Raw genomic sequence first — 21,769 nt, 5'->3', positions numbered from 1 at the left:
ACTCTATATTTTTTATATTTCTGATAGATGTAGTAAAAAAATTAAATTAAAAAACCAGAAGATACAGAAGAATGATAGCAGATTTAAAATATCTAAATTAAGTAGCAGATAAAACACTCACTTTAAGATTGATGCTGAATTTGAAAAGACGCAGCATGCTACAAAACTGCCTGGAAGTAAAAAAATCTCACTATAAACAAATGTCTTCTGTTTTCTATTACATTCTCAAGTAGGTCACCAACATTTCTCTTACCTTACTCCTCTCCTTTATGTTAATCTATCTCTTTTCAAATGCAGCTCCATACTAAACCTAAAACTCTTATTCTGCTCAGACGTTTCTAAGTGACTAATAACATTGAGAAAGAGAATCCTGCCAAGAAAATGAACTTGGCCCTAGTACTTCGGCCCACTGACTGTCAAGGCAGATTTGGGTTGCTACCAGAAAATGCTGGATAATCTCTATGTCCTTTCATACATCTCTAGCTATGGGAACACAAATGCAAGTTCTCCTGCAACTAGGTTAAGCAGACAGATAAAATTTTAATGGAATGGAGCAATCAGAAGAAAAGTTACAAAGTCTTAGTTAACACAATAGTTATTTGAAGGAAACTGGCAAATAGAGCAATCAGCAGTTGGTGTCTCCGTGAACTGAATTCTCAGAAATTGTGCTTGAGAGAATCACTATCACAGCTTTCTCTACTTTGATTTAAAAAAGCCCATCATTTGATAAAAATTACTTCTGGAAAGTTCCAATCTGTCAATCTCTAGATTGATGCACAAAGGTCCTGCCAGTCAATCTGCAAGTGGGCATAACAATGACCAACCTTGTTAGTCAACCTGAACAAATGCTAATTTCTACCACTTACTTAGAAACAGATTTTTAACTCTCTCTACAAGGAGGAGTGATTTATAAGTAAGACATCTAAGAAGCTCGTGGGGACACTTTTGACCTTTTGAATTATGAGTTAAACTTATCTTCCACATTTCAGATGCTAATCTATTATTTAAAATTGGTATAGATTATCTGCTGAACTTTATATACTTAAATGTTGAACTAAAAGATTTTCTTATTACTACTGTAGAGAATTACTGAAAAACAAGAATAAAGCCATGTGATACATGTCTCACACTAAAACAACCGTAAGGAACAAAAACCCAAAGCAAGAAAATAGGAACTTATCTCCAAGCAGAGCTGAGCTACTCCTGATTTGGTGCTAGAAGACAGGGCTCAAGGTCACCTGGGAATTAACAACTGCTTGGCTTATTATATGCTTCTAAGTCTGCGTATGTATTCTTAAGGATAAATGTCTTACAGAGCTTGAATAATCACTTCACAGAGGAACTAAAATTAGAAAGACTTTACCGTGGTTTTTATCCTCTTTTATTTTATTGATAGCAGCATCAATAGAGGGGAGAGGGTCAAAAAGTACTTTTAAAGCTGTCTGGCCTATTTACATCACAAAAGCACATATTAGTATAAAATCTGAAATATATAAAATACAGTACCTGAAACTGAACTCTTGGACACTGGATCAGAGATAAATTAGTACCAATTTTCCTTACGATACTTCGAGATGAACCATATGGCTTCCCAGACCAAAGTACCTAAGTAGGAAAAAACAAAAGTTTAATTATAAGACTTACAGAACTGTTAATACAAAGCACTGGACAATTAATTGCATGACATGCTGACACATTAATTATGGGATCACAAAGCTCTATATGTTATGGAAAATGAGCTAATATTTCTCAATTAAAAATTAAAGAATATATACAGCAGGCTGTTACTAATACAATAAAGTTTAATGTAAGGCATTATATAAAAATGTAAAAGAACAACTAGTGGAAGTTCCCTGGTGGTTCAATCCCTGGTTGGGGATCTGATGCAACAAGCCATGCAGCATGCCAAAAGGAAAAAAAAAAAAAAGAACTACTAGTAATTGTAAAATAAAATCATATTAGGAGTAAAAACTCATCTATTTTCCTTAGGTTTTCATACTACTCTGCAGAGGCAACTATTTTATCTCCTCTGCTATATTTTTAGAATTTTATAAGTTTTTCAAAACTACAAGCTACTTATAATAGACTTTCAAAACAAATGCAAATCAGTACAAAGTTCAGAATCTGAATTTGTACGATGCAGGATGCTGCATTTTGTTTGCTGCACAAGAAGGCCTGGCCAAGGGTGAGTGGGGGCCAAACTCCAGTTGTACTACATCTTCTTGTGAGGCCTTGTCTCAGGGGAAAGGTGTCTTTTCCTAATTTATACAAAAGTACTAAATAGGCTAGTGATAACCCTAATGAGCGGAATTTTTCAGATGAAATCATAACACACAGAGGACATTATGCTATGCTTAAAGCAAAAACAAACACAAACCTCCAAAGCAAAAAGCAAACCAAAAATGCACAGGCAGGATGTTAAATCATTACGAATTGTACCTTGAAACTTCTCCCCAAGTATATGCTCTTTCCTTAAAGAGAAAAACTATCCATCTGTTTTGAGTGCTATACCTGAAAGCCTGGACAGAAGAGGTAAAGAGAGGTGGTATACTATTAAAAGCAATTTGGAAAAAAAAGAATGTGAATGATATGACTATTTACTAATTCATTCAACTGAGATATTCAATTGCATCCTAAAACTATTAAATAAATAGTACCAAATCAGCTGGCATGTATTCTGAGCAATGGACACTGACCCCTTTTTAAAGTCACTCCATGCCCATTCTAATTTAAAGAATGGAATTACAGTATGACCAAGCAATGTTACTGTAAACAGTTGAACCAAGCAATGTTACGTAAACAGCCATGGCTCCAACACATAACCCTACCTAGACCTTTAGACCATTCTAAAAGCATGCACAACTTGTAAAACGAGTATAGAAGCAATCTGACGTCTTAGATTTTAGCAATCAAATCCAATTTAAGGTTAACAGGATGAATCAAAGTGAGGATCACGGGGTACATATAATACCTCTGGCATCTGCCTCTGCTCATATAATTCTCATCATCAATATGGTCAAAGTTTCAGATAAATAACAAGGACCTACTGTACAGCACAGGGAACTATATTCAGTGTCTTGTAATAACCTATAATAGGAAAGAATCTGAAAAAGAACAGATATATACAAATATATGTATAACTGAATCACTTTGCTGTACATCTGAAGCTCACACAACACTGTAAATTAACTATACTTCAATTTTTATTTTTTTTTTTTTTTTTTTTTATTTTTTTTTTTTTTTGTGGTATGCGGGCCTCTCACTGTTGTGGCCTCCCCCGTTGCGGAGCACAGGCTCCGGATGCGCAGGCTCCGGATGCGCAGGCCCAGCGGCCATGGCTCACGGGCCCAGCCGCTCCGCGGCATATGGGATCCTCCCAGACCGGGGCACGAACCCGTATCCCCTGCATCGGCAGGCGGACTCTCAACCACTGCGCCACCAGGGAGGCCCTATACTTCAATTTTTAAAAAATGGATTTAAAAAAATGTTCAAAGTTTCACTGACTGTTTACCTGGGAGAGCTCCAGAAAGTACTATAACCTCCACTGGCTACTATAACCAACAAAAACTATAACTCCTGTTTTAGCAATATAAATTAAAAGGATGGACAGGTTGGAAAACTGGTCAGTGGAAAGATAAGAAGACATCAATACTGAAATAAGAATATTAAACAAAGAATATAAGAGGTAAAGTTACTGTGAAGCTTAGAAGAGAATTACGTGGAGTTCAGGAAAGCAAATCATTCAAACCAATGATCATACAGAGGATTATCACATGAATAGTGTTAATAACACATGAGGACCAAGAGGAGGAAAAAGGGAAGAATCACAGCCTTACACACTCAACATAAGAGGCCAAGAAAAGCAAGAGGGAAGAGAAATGGGGATATAGGTATAGCTGATTCACTTTGTTATAAAGCAGAAACTAACACACCATTGTAAAGCAATTATACTCCAATAAAGATAAAAAAAAAAGAGGCCAAGAAAAAATAAGAAGGGCAAGTAATTCTAAAACAGACAGTATCTAAGCAAACTCTTTACCTTATACATGTTAACAGGCATCGATCTTTTAAAAAAATATCCATAGGGCAATAGTAACTACACCATTCAATCATTTCTTGTGTCTTCTAATTAGCCATGAATCAGAACTCTCCTATGATGTAGGAGAATGCTATTTATACATCACAATGTGACGATTACACAGTCTAATGTGAATCTTCCATCCCTCCAGTAAGCAAAGATCTGAACTGCAGATGAAGAGGACAAAAGCTCACGAAGAAAAGTTCCAAAAGGATTTGCCAAGGTCAGAAACTAAGATTTCTGCCAGCTTTTAGCCTTCCTTGCTATGCAGGCTTCAGGGCTAAGTTTCAACTATTATCTTCCCATCTGCTTTATATCAGAAGGAAAGAATACCAGGTGCCTTCAACAAGGGAAGGTGGCCAAAGCTGCAGCTTTTACTTATAAGAAATAAGTAGACTATTTAGGCTTTTTTTTTTTTTTTTTGCGGTATGCGGGCCTCTCACTGTTGTGGCCTCCCCCGTTGCGGAGCACAGGCTCCGGACGCGCAGGCTCAGCGGCCATGGCTCACGGGCCCAGCCGCTCCGCGGCATATGGGATCCTCCCAGACCGGGGCATGAACCTGTATCCCCTGCATCGGCAGGCGGACTCTCAACCACTTGCGCCACCAGGGAGGCCCTATTTAGGCTTTTGATGCAAAGTTAAGGAAAGTAAAAGAACACATTGCCTTATGTGATTATTTTTTCAAGTATACACAGTGGACTAACATAATGCTGTTCTGTTACTTGTGAACTGCATAGCATTTAAGCACCAAAAATTATGAAGCAGGAGTCTATATAAGCTAATGACTGGGATATTTAGAAAGAAGAGGGGCCATAACCTTCACTGGATTGAAGAAAAAGTAAGGGGAGGGAGCAGCTAACTTCCAAGAAGTCTAAAACTAGGTCTTAACTTTATTTTTTTCTATTCAGCCCTCATGGAGGGGGAGAAATTGTAAATGGCTGTGAAGAAATAATGAACAGATGGCATGGAAAGTCACCATCTGTGCATTGGGAGGCTGTATGGCCCAAGTGCATCTCCTACCCTAACTGGTGGCTGAACTGTGCCTTGTCAGTACACTTGTTTGGAGAAGGAAAGGCTTCCTCTAAAGATGAACTGTCATTAATATCTTTTCAGATCTAAGAGAGAGGGCAGGGAGAAAACTGTCCTTACTAGACAATTCGATTTCATTAAGAAATAAGAATTCGGCTTCCCTGGTGACGCAGTGGTTAAGAATCCTCCTGCCGGGGCTTCCCTGGTGGCGCAGTGGTTGAGAGTCCACCTGCCAATGCAGAGGACACGAGTTCGTGCCCCGGTCCAGGAAGATCCCACATGCCACGGAGTGGCTGGGCCCGTGAGCCATGGCCTCTGAGTCTGCGCATCCAGAGCCTGTGCTCCGCAATGGGAGAGGCCACAACAGTGAGAGGTCCGCGTACTACCAAAAAAAAAAAAAAAAAAAAAAAAAAGAATCCTCCTGCCAATGCAGGATCCCACATGCCTCAGAGCAACTAAGCCCGTGCGCCACAACTACTGAGCCTGAGCTCTGGAGCCTGCAAGCCACAACTGCTGAGCCCATGCGCCACAACTACTGAGGTCCACGCACCTAGAGCCCGTGCTCCGCTACAAGAGAGGCCACTGCAATGAGAGGCCCGTGCAATACAACGAAGAGTAGCCCCCGCTCGCTGCAACTAGAGAAAGCCCGTGAGCAGCAACGAAGACGAAACGCAGCCAAAAATAAGTAAAATAAATAAATTCTTTCAAAAAACTGAGTTAAGGTATTTAAATATAACACAACTTGAATGAATATCGTCTTCTTCCCCTTCTATTGTAAGAGGTAGCAAAGTACACTAAAAAGAAGATTTTGGAATCAAAATTGGGTTCATATTACAGCTCTGCCACTTATTAGTCAGGTAACTTTGCACAAGTCAGTTAAACACTCTGAACCTCAGGTTTCTCATCTGTTAAAAAAAAAGTGTCCTAGTGAACACACAAAATACATGTAAAAGACTGGGCATACCAAGCCGATCAGTGATAGCTATTGTGATGGTGCTGATGCGTATGGTAAAATACAAAGAGCTAATCATCACCAGCTGGCCTAATGGCAAAAACAAAACGCAGATCTCAAAACCTGCACTTTTTGTTTAAAGCAGACAAAATATGCAAAGAATGAAGACATTTTCTGCTCTTGAATACATTCAAATATAGTACCAAGTTCATTTATATATCAAAGCAGTGAGAAATATGTATTTATCATTGAAAGATGGAATTAAAAAGGTTTTTTTTGTTGTTTTTTTGCGGTATGCGGGCCTCTCACTATCGCGGCCTCTCCTGTTGCAGAGCACAGGCTCCGGACGCGCAGGCTCAGCGGCCATGGCGCACGGGCCCAGCCGCTCTGCGGCATATGGGATCTTCACGGACTGGGGCACGAACCTGTGTCCCGAACCCGTGTCCCCTGCATCTGCAGGCGGACTCTCAACCACTGCGCCACCAGGGAAACCCAGAAGTTTTTTTTTTTTTTATATTCAGATTACTCTTAAGGAGCAGGCTAAGAGATCCCAGAAACTAAGATAGAAAATAACTCCAAAGGGTCAAATTGCTTAATGTTAGGAGAAAATTTATTTTTATATAGATTTTCAGTTAACTGATTAAAGGTGATGATTATATGTTACACAAAAAATGATCTTTCCGTCTATTGGCAGAAAAGGCCCTCAGCTGTGATTACAATATTGGGAGCAAGTTAATGCTCTCTTACCTGGTCCATTCTTTGATGAAAGGCACCCGTGTTACAGCTCAAAATGAACAAAGCTAAATAAATAAACTAAGCTAAATAAAGTGTGTTATCTGCTCCTGAAACAAAATTCTGCACTTTAGCCTCAATCAGCACTGGTCACATTGCCTGACTTGGGGCGGGGGCAGGGGGATGACAGAGCAAAACAGTAGGAAGTGAACCGTCACTGAATGTACCTACACTACATACAGGCCACTGTGATAGGTATTTTACAAACACTGCCGTGTAATCCGCAGGTTCATTGTGCAGTAGTAGTTCTTCCTACCTGTAACCTGTAGGTGAAGAAAGTAACTGGCAGAGATCAATTTCATACCCAGGTTTGTTTGAATCCAAGACCTACATACAATCTTTCCACTCAACTACACTTCTTACTAAAATTGCAAATAAATAGGAATCATAAACTGTAAAGTTTCACTTTGGGGGAATCATTAGCAACAAAAGCTTCCTGACTTTCTGAAAAGACATTCTTTTGCTGTCAGTACTGAAATGTTAACCTACCCTATGTAGCCAAATGATGGTAAGTAGCAATTGAGAAAGGTGGTATACTGCATTAAGTGAAGTTCAAAACATGAGAAGACGTAACTGAAAAAGATGGAAAGTATTAACTTTACAAACCATTTTCCTATTGTTTGTCCAAAAGATAATACTCAAAATTATGTAAATAGAAAAAAGGGTAGGGACTTCTCTGGCAATCCAGTGGTTAAGACTTTGTCTTCCAATGCAAGGGGTGCGGGTTCGATCCCCAGTCGGGGAGATAAGATCCCACATGCCTCGCAGCCAAAAAACCAAAACATAAAACAGAAGCAGTATTGTAACAAATTCAATAAAGACTTTAAAAATGGTCCACATCAAAAAAAATCTTTAAGAAAAGGGGGGGGGGTGTAATGTTATTTGGTTCTTTGCTTTTTATCTCCAAAGAAAACAGATGGAACTTTGTGGGACTGGGGAAACAAAACGTTCAACCTTCTCTTAGCAAGATTCAAAGAGACACAAAATAAAAACAAAAAAGTAAAAGTAGTGCATTAAAAAGTATACTCATATTCAAATTATGTAACCTGCCTATATCTTTAATGAATACAACGTAATTCCATGTCACCAATGACACTGAATGTGAAAACGAGAAACAGATATTCCACAAAATATGCTTGGCACAAGTATTGCTCTAATAACTTTACACTGGATCTGAAAAAAAAATTATTAGTAGAAAATACTTTTAAAAATGTCAAGATCCGAACATCTTTGGCACAGAATAACCATATTACACTAATTTTTTTCTTTGTATCTATAGTTATTATATTTTAGGAGACATGACTTACATTTTAAACAGCTGTGTGATAAAACACATTATAAGAGCATTCAATATTAACAGTTCTACAACATTCAGAGTTGTCAAGCATTAGTCAAACATATTTTATTCAATGATTTCTATATACATTTAAGCCTTTTCCTCACTAACAACAAATGCATTGCTTTTAACAGTCACATGAATATTGGTTAAGTTTTCAATGTAACCAACCCATCCCTTACTTAGGATGCTGGGTAAAGATTCACTTCCATGATTTAAATAGTAAGCAAATTAAATACTACGTAAGTTGGCCATACATAAGATTCATTTTTCTCAGAAAAAATTCTCAATGTCTGGATTTTAAAAATGAATTCCAAGCACTCACCGATTGCATGCTTCCAACCTGTTGAAAAACCATCCTAATTAGGCGTTTAATCCAGCCAAGCATTTAGATGGCAAAGTCTCTCCAAATTTGCATTTCAAGTACTTCAGGCATACATAGCAGCACATGGTCCATAAAGCACACTGAAATTTTAAAATGTAAATACTAAAGTGAAATAATTATTATTTAGAATCTTTACTATCTACAACACATCTCACAAGTAAGTTTAGTCTACATCTTAAACCTTTGTGTGTATACATTTACTTAAGGAAAAAATTTTTCAACTAAGACCCGACGCAGCCAAAATAAATAAAACAAATTTAAAAAAAAAAAAAGAAAAAAAATTTACTGGTGATCACTTTAAATAAACTAATGGTGCAATTTTTCTTATTTTTTTAAGTATTTCTTTTCCAGTCAGGGTTCTACCTTGGAAGCAACAAAAATCTACTGTGGCTGACATAAGTAGAAAATATGTTTATGGAGAGACACCCAGTAGACACCAATCTTAGAAGAAACTTATAGGCTACACAGCCAGGAAAGACATCCAAAACTGCAGCAGAACCGGTCTTGGAAGACACCACTGCCACCTGCTACTGCCACCCCTGCCAGGACAGAACCTACCAGTTCCCACTTTCCTGTCCCACTGGCTCCTGAGTTGCTGTCCACACTGGCGGCATTTGCTTGGCCGAATCTACCTGGCTATAGTTACAAGCCGATTCTGGCTCCCACCAAAATCATAAAGGAATTCCAGAAACATAAAACAGGAATTCAGAGGCCAGAAGGTCAAAAATAACAACAAACCACACTCACTGGCACTATAACCCCTGCCACTCACCCTCCTCACCTCCCCGTCAATATACGGTATATCGGATAGAATTATGAACTCATATGGCATAAACCAGTTTACCTGAAGTGCTGGTCTCCAACGTGACAAGTTTACACCAGACTATAAATCAATGTGCTGCTTCCTTGTCAAGGAAGCCTTTAAAAAAAACAAAAGAAAGCAGTACTTAGTCAGCGGTCCCCAACCTTTCTGGCACCAGGGACCGGTTTCACGGAAGACAGTTTTTCCACGGAGAGGGCGGGTGATGGTCCAGGCGGTAACGCGAGCGACAGGGAGAAGCAGATGAGGCTCCGCTCGCTCGCCTCCTGCCGTGCGGCCCGGTTCCTAACAGGCCGTGGACCAGTACCGGTTCGCGGCTCAGGGGTTGCAGACCCCTGTACTTAGTGATATACTTGATTTACATTGTGATATAGGCTTACCCCTTTGTGGACCAGAAATAACGTTTGTGGTCTACACCTTGAGGAGAACTTGATGAAGAATTACAAAGAATGGGGGGGGGGGCAGGATAAAGTTGCCACAAATACGCCAGACGCTGAGTGAAACATGAACTAGAAAGAGCCCAGCCCTAAGGACAGGTCAAAGTATGCAATGAAAGAGTTCTAAGCGCTGACAGGAACACATAATTTATTGATAAAAAAGAAATGGTCGGGACTAGAACTTCGGCGAGACATATATTTTAATATTACCAACATCTATAATTGCCTATAAGAATGAATATTCTGAGAGGTAATGGGAATAAAAAGTGCAAAGGGCCAAAAATAAGCTGGAGATGACTGACAAAACTGGTCAGAGAAAAAAGATGGTTTTATGTAATTGGAAAACCTATCACTTTTTTAAAAATTGAGATATAACTTACACAGACAAGTGCACAAATTTTAAGTACGTCCAGCTTAATGAATTTTTATATACGTATAAACCTGTGGAACCTCCATCCAGATCAAGATGTGAAACATCTGAAGAACCCCAAGAGCTCCCTTGGGCCTCTACCCAGTCGATATCCATGCCTCACCTATCTGACTACTACCCTAACTTGTACAGCCTATCACTTCCGCAGGCTGCATGTACTCTTCTGTGTCTGACTTCTGTCACTCAACATTGTCTGTGACATTTATCCACATAATTCGTGAATCACAGTTCTTTTTCACTGATGTTCAGTAGTTTGTTGTGGTACTATACCACAATTTACTTGCCCAGTTTACTGGGGGCTTTTTTGTTTGTTTTTTCTTTTACTTTATTGGAGTACAGTTGAGTTACAGTGTTGTGTTACCCAACTTACTGTTCATGAACATTTGGGTTGTTTCCATTTTTTAGCTACTATAAATAAAGTTGCTGAAACAATTTGTGCACATAACATAGCAAGGTACACATAAGAACTAATTTCTCGGACTTCCCTGGTAGTGCACTGGTTAAGAATCCACCTGCCAATGCAGGGGACACAGGTTCGAGCCCTGGTCCGGGAAGATCCCACAGAGCAACTAAGCCCGTGCGCCACAACTACTGAGCCCACGAGCCACAACTACTGAAGCCCCCGCTCCTAGAGCCCATGCTCTGCAACAAGAGAAGCCACCACAATGAGAAGCCCGCGCACCGCAACGAAGAGTAGCCCCCCGCTCACCACAACTAGAGAAAGTCCACGCACAGCAACGAAGACCCAACACAGCCAAAAATTAATTAATTAATTAATTTTTAAAAAGAAGAAGAACTAATTTCTCTTGGGACTTCCCTGGCTGTCCAGTGGTTAAGACTCCACGCTTCCACTGCAGGGGGCGTGGGTTCCATCCCTGGTCTGGGAACTAAGATCCCACATGCTGCGCGGCACAGCCAAAAATGAAAAAAGAACTAATTTCTCTGGAGTCTCTACCCAGGAGTAAAACTGCTAGAACATCAGATTATATAGAGATAGATATATAGCTAAATCTTTAAAAAATCTGTAGAAACTAACATTTTTCTGAAGTGGTTGTACCAATTACACTCCCGCAAGCAGGTATATACAAGAGCTCTACTTGTTCTATAATCCTTGGTATTGTCAATGGTCAATACTTGATATTGTCAGTCTTTTTAATTTTAGCAACTTCAGTAGCTTCTCCACAGGTTTTGGGGGCATTTTGATACCTTCCATTAAGAAGTGTCTTTCACTCGCTTTTTTATTTTTTTAAGATTTCTTTTGATGTGGACCAGTTTTAAAGTCTTTAGTGGATTTGTTACAATACCACTTCTGTTCTGTGTTTTGGTTTTTTGGCCTTGAGGCATGTGGGATCTTAGCTCCCTAAGCAGGGATGGAAACCGCATCCCCTGCACTGGAAGGCGAAGTCTTAACCAGTGGACCGCCAGGGAAGTCCCTTTCGCTCGTTTTTTAAGCGGATAGTTTTTTTTTTTTTTTTTAACTATTTTTAAAAATTATTCTTGCCAGGAAGGAGTCTGCGCCAGAGATAAAGATTAGGAGGCACTGGCTTAGAAAGAGGAGATGCAACCTAAGAGTGAATGGGCTAACTCAAACAGAGTAAGAAATGAAGCCAGAATAGAAGCCTCAAGAAACACTTGCGCATCAAGCAGAGAAAACAAGAGTCACTGGGAAAAAAATGATCAAAGACGTAATAGAAAAATGAGAGAGGCGTTGTCACCAAAAAAAAGGGAAATTTCAATAAGGGGGATGGTTCTTGTTACTGATAAACAGAAAACACAGAGGAGAGGTCACATAGTCGGTGGCCGCCTCCAGTTACCCTTTCCTCCAAACTTCTCCACTGTGCTCTCTGGAACCCTGTTTGAAGGTAAGCATCCCCTCCCTCGCTGGACTGAAATTTGGCTGTCCCTTTAGAATGCTGCTTCAAAGCCTTCTCAAAGGGTCCTGTGCTTGCTTATTCTCTCCTACTTTATATCAAGGCTGTTTCCAATCAATTACTGCTCTAAGCTCTTTGAAAAACCCTCCCTCAAAGGCAAAACTAAAGTGACAACAAAACAGAGCAGTGGGGCTTCCCTGGTGGCGCAGTGGTTGAGAATCCGCCTGCCGATGCAGGGGACGCGGGTTCGTGCCCCGGTCCGGGAGGATCCCACGTGCCGCGGAGCGGCTGGGCCCGTGAGCCATGGCCGCTGAGCCTGCGCGTCCAGAGCCTGTGCTCCGCAACGGGAGAGGCCACAGCAGTGAGAGGCCCGTGTACCGCAAACAAAACAAAACAAAACAAAAAACAGAGCAGTGGTCACCAGAGTTATTAACTACAGCAAAGCACGAGGGAGGTTTTAGAAAAATGGAAGTAGTCTATATCTTGATTGTGGTGGTGGTTACATGACTGTGTTCAAAGCAATGTCTGCCAAAAGGAGTGAATTTTGCTGTATGTAAATTATACCTTCATTTAAAAAAAAAACAGCTCTCCTTAGGAAGCACTGCTTTACCACCCTCTGTCCCTCATTAGGGTTGACCTAAGGACACCTGAATCATTCCCTATCGCTCAGCTATGACTTCAACCGAGTCTTCTTCTGTACTCCAAGTCCTTTCCTAAATGGAATTCTGCACTTTGGCCTCATTAGCACTAGTACACCAAAAAACATATATTCTTGCTGGTGCTAGGTGATTATAATATTCAGAGATGATGCATCCAACAGAGCACTGTTCAAGTCTATTTACATAAAGATCTAAAACAGGTAAAAGTGAAAGCAATCTCATCAGAGATTATGCATTTTTTTAAAATTTAAACTTAGTCTTTTTTGTTCTGTTTTGTTTTGAATTGTTGGAGGCAGAGGTCGTGACTGGTAGGAGGCCAGAGAGGGATTTCTGAGGATGCTGGCAGCGTTCTATTTCTTGACATACACAGATACTTGCACGTGTTTACTCTGTGAAAGCTTACCAAGATACTTTCCTTAATGTAAGTTATGCTTCAAATAAAAGTTTTAAAAACACACAGAGCCTTTGACCAAGTTATGCAACTTTCAGGAATGTCTTTTGCAGAAATAAAAGCATTATACATAAAGAATATATATAAAGATATTTTCTGCAGTGCTTTTTCTACTCACAAAACTAGGATCAACTTCAAATGTTCACCAATAAAACACCTGTTAAATAAATGACTGTATATGCATATTACAAACTTTATGCATCTATTAAAAGTGAGTTAGTCTATGTAATGACTTGATGGTATATATATGTTACAGGAAGAGTAATATACTAAGTATGATTTCATTTCTGTAAAACAAAACAAAAAAAAATCTTCAACCTTTTCATTTATGAAAAGATACACATCAAACTATCAAAACTGGCCAGAGTGGGTAGAAGTCAATTTTTCTTTGTGTGGTTTGTACTGTTTAGACAATGCTACAAAAATACATGGGTTTTTTGGGTTTTTTTGTTTTTGTTTTGTTTTGTTTTTTGCGGTACGCGGGCCTCTCACTGTGGCGGCCTCTCTCGTTGCGGAGCACAGGCTTCGGACGCGCAGGCTCAGCGGCCATGGCTCATGGGCCCAGCCGCTCCGCGGCATGTGGGATCCTCCCAGACCGGGGCACGAACCCGTGTCCCCTGCATCGGCAGGCGGACTCTCAACCACTGCGCCACCAGGGAAGCCCAAAAATACATGTTTTAATTTTCATTTAAAAACAAAATCTAGGGACTTCCCTGGTGGTCAACTGGGTAAGACTCCACGCTCCCAATGCAGGGGGCCCGGGTTCGATCCCGGGTGAGGGAACTAGATCCCGTATGCATGCTGCAACTGAGAGTCCGCATGCCACCACAACTAAGAAGCCCACATGCCACAACTAAGACCTGGCGCAGCCAAAAAGAAGAAGAAAAATATCGAAGTTACAAAAACCAAATATGTCACCTTGCAGCTTTTACTCGGACACTCCTGAGTGTCCATACTGAGACCTTCGGTCTCCTCCACTGCACTTTCCGTCAACCTAATCAATCCCTCCTCACTTTCACTTTCTTCTATCTCATGAAGCCCCAACTCACTTGAACCACTGCTTTGTTAGTCTTTTCAACTCCTTTTTCTACTGTTTTGTTTAGTCTACAAGCCAGAACTTGATGAGTCCACAAGCCTACACGTCCTACAATGGGGCTGTAGAAAAATGACTATATCTCACATTTTGATGTTGCTACAAATGTACTACCTCTGGTCTCAACTGGGCCTTCACTGCTGCCTAGCGTTCAGGAGAATCTTATTTTCTGCTCTTCCCACTCTTCCATTCTCCAGAGCAGCTATTTCAAGCATGCTCCATGCTACCCAAATCTCTCTAACCCTTGCTCCATCATTTCTCAGCAGATGACCAAGCTTCCTACTTTAAATAATAGAGAAGTCTTCTGACAGAGAACCCCTCAACATGCTGCCACGCCACATGCCATACACACAGCATCTCTGCATCCACACCTATTCTGTCCCTCTAAGTCTGTCGCCCATTCTCTCCTGTCCCCCCTTCCAACTAAGTGCTCAGGATTATACGCCCCTGCACCCCCAACCCACAGGTCTCATTACATCAGCTCCGTCCTGCATTACATGGATTCTCTTTCCTCGGCCCTGTTAAATTCAATCACATGCTACCTTCTGGTTTCTCCCATCTTCTTTTAAACCAAAGAAATCTGAAGCTGAACTCCTCAACTTTCCTCCTAAATCTGTTGCTTATATGTTCCCTACCTCAGAAAATGGCACACCTAGTCAGTTATTCCTTCTTTCTCTTTCATTTTCTACAATCAAGTTCTATTTTCCCTCCTAAATATATCAGATTCCATTTCCACTGCCCTTACTGCTCTTCTATAGACTCTAAGTCTATACTATTGTAAAAAATCTATTAACTAGACTATTTGCACCACCCCCTCCCCTGATCTTGCTATCCCTTTCTATCCATTCTCAATACCAAAGTAGGTCCTTTATGATTTGGTCATAAAGAGGGCTTTCCTGATCAACCAGGATTAGGGCCCTCCTGTATGTATTCTCTTACATAGTGTATTAAAACAATGTACCTAAACTGCTTACCTCCTCCACGGCACTTCAATCACCGTAAGTGCAAAGACTCTATCTTATTCATCACAGTGACCCCAGCATGTAGCACAACATATAGGATATAACAGTTGCTCAGTTAATATGTGAATATTAAATGAAAGGCATCTAAGCCCCAAGCCAGTGCCTTTTCTATACTGTCTCAATTTCAAACAGATATCTTAAGAGGAATTTTACTTCTATTTATAGGTGAACTAGGTAATTTCAGACAAACCCTCCTCCCACTGAGGACAAGTAAACTAGGGGACAAAATTTTTAAAATCATCTATTTGAAAGCATCAGAGAACTATTAAGGCAGAGAAGTATAACCAGGCCAAGAGTTGGTTCTTTGAAAAGACTAATAAAAAGAATTGACCTCTAATGAGATTTACTGAGGAGAGAGAGAAAAGGCACTTTGCCAGTATCAGGAATGAAAAAAGGGACATCACTATAGATCTTAAAGCATGAAGAAAATCATACAAGGCAAAACAAACCTATAGTGTAAGAAGTTACAATGGTGGTTACCTTTGGATGGGGTGGGTAAGAGTTGGAAGGGCGTATAAAGGAGCTCTCGGGAGGGCAGACAACTTTCTATTGCTTAAACTGGGTGGTCTCTGCATGGATATTTGCTTTGTGATCATTTATTGAGCTGTATATTTATGTCTGTGCATCTTTCTGTGTTACACTTTGTGTGTGTTATACTTCACAAGAAAAAAGGTTTAAACAAAGATAGCTAAGGATCAGGCTGCACTTTGTTTTCTAGGTTCTTTATGTATGTATATGTGTGTGTGTTTGTAAAATTTAACTTCTAGGATTATATGATGACGGTATAGGCTTATAGTTGAGCCTACTCTAGCGTAGACCAGACATACAGAAATATCGTGCAGAAGTAGCATGGTGGGGTAGCTGGCAAGGCAGTAGAAGAGAAAACCAAGAGTAAAGGAGAAACAGATAAACCGTGAAAACAGACTTTCTTTTCCCGCCACAAATACTATGAAACTATGTGTGTGCAGGTAGACCAATTAAAGTGCAGAGCAATCAAATCAAAGATAATACAACATAATATTGTTTCAACTAACGCAGTGTATGTTTTTGAGATACTTACAATAAAAAAAGTTATTAGCAATAGTTTCACAATAAACCTGTTAGCAGTGATACCAAAGTTGTCATTAAATTTAAAATTCCAAAAACTTTAATTTATTTTTATTTATTTATTTATTTTTGCGGTACACGGGCCTCTCACTGTTGTGGCCTCCCCCGTTGCGGAGCACAGGCTCCAGACACGCAGGCTCAGCGGCCATGGCCCACGGGCCCAGCTGCTTCGCAGCATATGGGATCTTTGCGGACCGGGGCACGAACCCATGTCCCCTGCATCAGCAGGCGGACTTTCAACCACTGCGCCACCAGGGAAGCCCCCCCAAAAACTTTAAAAGCTACAACAGTATGTGGGGCTTATTTTTACAAGGTCTTTTGGAACTATTCAAGGAAATGGCCATTTAATTATCTTTACAATGTAACAGAAGAGTGTGACCATTTCATTCTGGGGTCGGAGGAGTCTAAAAAGATTAATAGAACATTCTTAGTTATTTGGTTGGCTAAATTACTGGAATAAGGTTTCCTGTTCTCAGAAAACTAAGAGATCAGGTAAACCATATTAGTGCATCCCAAACGACAGTCTACACTCTGGCTGCAAACAATGATGCAAAAGAAAAATAAGGGCCATGAAGTAAAAAAACAAACAAAAACTTATTCAATTTAAAGTTACTGTCCTTTATTTTGAAAATATGTCCTTCTTAGGTTTTTAGTATGAAAATGCTTTTTCTTTTAGGATGTGGGGACAGTAGATGAATGTTATTTTTGATTTTTTTTTAATGCTTACTTATAATAAAAAGTTGTCAAAGCCCTACCCTACTTTCTGGATATTAAACTTGAAATTCAAGTCTAGTGACCACTGCTATACTTCAAGTCAGTCTGGGCTAAGACTTTAAGTCAGAACACACACTAAAAAACAATGACAGGGCCTCCCTGGTGGCGCAAGTGGTTAAGAGTCCGCCTGCCGATGCAGGGGATACGGGTTCGTGCCCCGGTCTGGGAGGATCCCATATGCCGCGGAGCGGCTGGGCCCGTGAGCCATGGCCGCTGGGCCTGCGCATCCGGAGCCTGTGCTCCGCAACGGGAGAGGCCACAACAGTGAGAGGCCCACATACCGCAAAAAGAAAAAAAAAAAAAAAAAAACAATGACATAGTACTCAACCTATGGGTACAATTTACTGGCAATATTCTGAAATTAATATTCATAATATTCAAATATTCAATATTTGCAATATTCATGCAAATTAAGTACACTGCTACATTCCCAGTACCTAGCACAGAGTCTGAGCACAAGTTTAACTTTTTTCAGTCCACAAATGAATAAATCTCATGACCTGTACTACATCTCTCAAAAACAAAAAACAAAGCTGTTTAGATAAGGAACCTAAGAACGTAACCTAATTAAAACTTGATGAAAATTCTTTCAAGGTAATGGGCTACAGATATGAACTAAACTTCGAAAGGACGTTTTCTGTAACATTTTTAGAAGTTAACTTTCTCTCCGTATGCTATAAAAGAAGTTCGAGGTAGCTTTATATTTCCATTTGAACTAAAGATGTGCCATTTTCATGTGAGGATCTCTGACATATAACCCTCCTGTGAAGGAGATAGGAATTTCCTTAAACTGTTATTTTAAGTATTCCCATGCAAATGAATTAAGTATTCTGGCATCAATTTTAAAACAATCTTTCGAAAAGACTCCTCAAATATCTTAAATGGTCCTGGACATCAGTAGGAAAAAACACTCACACTACTTGGAAGTCAATCATATTTTTCACTAACTAAAAGTGCTTCCTTGGGCCAAGCAAACTGATGAAAATTCACTATAAACGTGATTTTGATAAGTTGTGTAATAATTACTGTCCCCTACATATTATGTGTATTAAAAAATTCCCTTATGGAAAAATGCAGTAAATTATACCTTCATAAGTAAAGGTGTTCACTTTTTTTTTCAAATTTTAACAATACTTTTTATTTTTTTAAATGAAGTATAGTTAATTTACAATGTTGTGTTAGTTTCAAGGAAGATGTTTAGTTTTTAAAAGCTAGTAAGGGTAGTTACTGAAGTATCAGTTGTAAAAGAGAAACTCTAGAGGCAAACTAAATGTCCATCAATAAGGAAATAGTGGGGCTTCCCTGGTGGCGCAGTGGTTGAGAGTCCGCCTGCCGATGCAGGGGATACGGGTTCGTGCCCCGGTCTGGGAAGATCCCACATGCCGCGGAGGGGCTGGGCCCGTGAGCCATGGCCGCTGGGCCTGTGCGTCTGGAGCCTGTGCTCCGCAATGGGGGAGGCCACAACAGTGAGAGGCCCGCGTACAGCGAAAAAAAAATAATAATAATAAGGAAATAGTTAAATTCAACATACATATTCTAAGTTTATGGCCATTAAAACAAAAAGCTATACATGAAAGGATTTCATGATAAAAATCTAAAGACTAACACATATGTGATTCTGCTTTTAAAAAATAAAACAAAGCATAGAAATAGTGGTGAAATAGATATTTTATGTACACATGTACACAGAAGAAAAGATTTGAAAAGATACCAAAGCTTAACACTACTTGTGTCTGAGGCTTGGTGAGGGAATTCTCTACCTTTTCTTCTTTATATTTATGCACTTCTGTATCATTACATGCTGAGATTACAGTATCACTGTTTGTTGCTTATCTAAATTGTGTAAGTTGTATCAACAGTAAATAAACATAAAAGAACAGATGATCAGCTGAGTAGTTAACATTTCAAAAAGCAGCTATATAGTAAAAACACTCATCACCAAGACTGTCCAAGAAAACAAAGGGGTAGAAACTGAAGTTTATCAGCACTTCAGAACCTGCTGCACCACTGTACCATGCTGCCTCTTCCCCTCTTTTTTTTTTCTTTTTTTTTTAATTTGTCTGCACCACTCGGCATGTGGGTTCTTAGTTCCCCGACCAGGGATGGAACCCCTGTACCCTGCATTGGGAGTGCGGAGTCTAAACCACTGGACCGCCAGCGAAGTCCCTCTTCCTCTCCTTCAGAGGATTTTTTTTTTCTCCACTCCTTTCCTTATATCCATACATTCACCAGTTACCAACTTCTATTTCCACCAGGTTAATTCACTAATTGCTTCACATCTCAGGTGAAGCCATTTTTGACAGGGCCAGCTCCCTATCTTCTTATGAGACTGTGATCATGTCACTTCTTTGCTCGAATTCAAACTCCTTAAACTTGGCACTCAAGTTCCTCCATGTGTAAGTCTAACCTTACTTCTAGACTTTTGAACTACTCCCCTACAGCAGGAATCCGAAACTCCAGTTTAACAGGTCTTCTCTGCTGTCCTCCGAACAAGCCCAGCTGTCTCTTTCTAGTCCTTACTCCTCTAAAACTACTTGGATGAAGACGAAGATGCTCTCTAAGAAGTAACAGAAGATAGAAAAGATGAGGGATACAGATTAAAGTATCCAGTATATGAAAGAGAGAGAGGTAGAGATTATTCATTGATACATATTTTTTTTCCCTTTTCCCTTCCTCTTTAACTGGACAAATTCTATAAAATACATGTTTTAAATTCTATTTACTGAACTACACTTATATACTTTGCTCATAACTTTAAATTCAATTGTATTAACCTTTTATTGTTTCAAAGAAACAAAAACACCTAGCTGACTACTGTACGCATAAATACCCAGGGTTGTTTTTTTTTTTCTCCCCCCATTATGGATTTGTAGCTCAACAGCATTTCCCACAGCAGTTAATTTACTCCACAATTCTTAGGACATTCAATTATGGTTAAAAGAGCAAGAACTTTGCAGTGACCAGGGTCAGCATCCTAAATTTCAGCCCCCTGCCCCTTATATCAGTGTGGCCGCAGGCAAATTGCTTAACCTCTCTAAGCCTCTTTTCCCCTCACCTGTAAAATGGCATACCTACTTCACACAGCTGTTGTAAAAGTTAAACGAATAGGTGGAAACAATTTCACAGTGCTTCATACATATCAAAAACTCGGTAAATATAAATTATCAATACAAAAAAAGATTTTAATAAATCATCAATACATAAGGCTACTCAAAAACAGTAAAGCTACAGACAAAACTAGATTATCTGGCACCTTTGTTTTCAGTGATTTTGAAAAGCTGAGCACCAGGTAATGAAAGTGCACCGTCAGGGAACTGCCCTCATTCCTGCAGCGCCAACTAAATTAACGCTGCCTACGCCTTCAAGTGTGCCTCGTTTTACTCAACCTCTCTAGAAAGCAAATGACTGGAAAAGAAGTACGGTTACTGATCATGAGAAATATGTAAAAGAGATGAAAAGATATGTTTGGGATACACTTCAAAATAACCCGGGGAGAGAGGGAGCAAGCCTGGCCACTTAAGGATACTTGTTGAATTGGTGAAATTGAGTGATGGGTACACCGAGTTCTTTACACTATTCTCTCGACCTCTGCAGAGTTTGCAGATTTCCATAATAAAATGTGTTTTTAAATGTCCAAAGGTCGACCCTTGGGGCTTAATGCAAATCCTGGTCATGGTCAGGCAGACATTGGGAAAGTCCTGGGCGGCGGAAAGTTAACAGTAATGCCGGCCAGCGGAGGCTGGTTAAACCTCCCCGGCCGCCCGGTAGGCGTGCTCCTCCCTCCGAATCCCCGAGGCCTGGCCGGGAGATGCGCCCGCCAAGTCCGGCCGCCGGTCCCGGGAAAGAGCAACACCCACGGGAACCGCAGCCAAGGGCCTTTCAGACGGCCGGCGGGCCAACTTAGGGCTCCGGACGACCGACCGAAGCCCGGGGGCTCGGGGGCGCAGCTGCGGGGTGGGTGAGTGCCAGCCTTCGAGGCAAGTCGGCCAAATTCCCTCTGCTCCGCCTAAGCTCCAGCCCCACCCGCGTCCTCAGCCACCCCGGCTGCTCCAGATCCTCTCCGCCTCCCTCCAGCAGCGGCGCAGACACCCAACCGGCCCGCGGAGCCCGCCGGCCTCCCCGCAAGCCCGAGCCCGGCTCCTTCAGCGCCTACCCTGTCACCAGGGTTTCCCACCGCCGTCTGGCCCGGGGGCGCCTCCTCGACCCCACGCCAACCGCTTTCCAGAGTCGCTAGCCCCACTTTACCTCGGCCGCGCGGCAGCCAGACACCCCATGCAGCAACCCCGGCTTCCAGCTTGGCTGACCCGGGGCGTTGCTGCCAATCACCCGATCTCCGCCCCGAGCCCGGGCCAGACTGACCAATCAGCGGTTTCCTCCGGTCCTGAGGCGGGCACTGAGAGCGGGAGCGGAAAGCCAGAGGACCGCCGGAAGCGCCTGGAGCGGCCTTTTGCAGTGTGCGCACGCGCGGGTCCCGGCTAGGGCGTGCGCTTTCTCGTGGACCTAGCTTTTCGTTTTCACTTCCCTGCCCTGGGA

The 21,769-nt window shown here is 41.0% G+C and overlaps 1 protein-coding gene across 3 annotated transcripts in view; it reads right to left on the bottom strand.

Moving 5' to 3' along the window:
• Positions 1-21,551, bottom strand: part of MTFR1 (mitochondrial fission regulator 1) — a 63,532-nt gene extending 41,981 nt beyond the window's left edge. The window contains exons 1-4 of one of the 3 annotated variants that reach the window (XM_060115661.1): positions 21,482-21,551; positions 9,417-9,491; positions 8,513-8,652; positions 1,507-1,605 (exon numbers count right to left, since the gene is read on the bottom strand). In XM_060115661.1, coding sequence (XP_059971644.1) covers positions 1,507-1,605; positions 8,513-8,575 — 162 coding nt within the window. In that variant the 5' untranslated portion in view covers positions 8,576-8,652; positions 9,417-9,491; positions 21,482-21,551. Of the gene's footprint in view, positions 1-1,506; positions 1,606-8,512; positions 8,653-9,416; positions 9,492-21,389; positions 21,456-21,481 lie in introns of those variants that run through there. The other 2 variants (XM_060115662.1, XM_060115663.1) reach the window with 2 other exon arrangements.
• Between the last annotated feature and the right edge of the window lie 218 nt (positions 21,552-21,769).

Source organism: Mesoplodon densirostris, chromosome 13 (genome assembly GCF_025265405.1).
Source record: "Mesoplodon densirostris isolate mMesDen1 chromosome 13, mMesDen1 primary haplotype, whole genome shotgun sequence".
NCBI lineage: Eukaryota > Metazoa > Chordata > Mammalia > Artiodactyla > Ziphiidae > Mesoplodon > Mesoplodon densirostris.
Note: the sequence above shows the minus strand (reverse complement) of the source record. Positions and strands in the feature narration are given on the sequence as shown.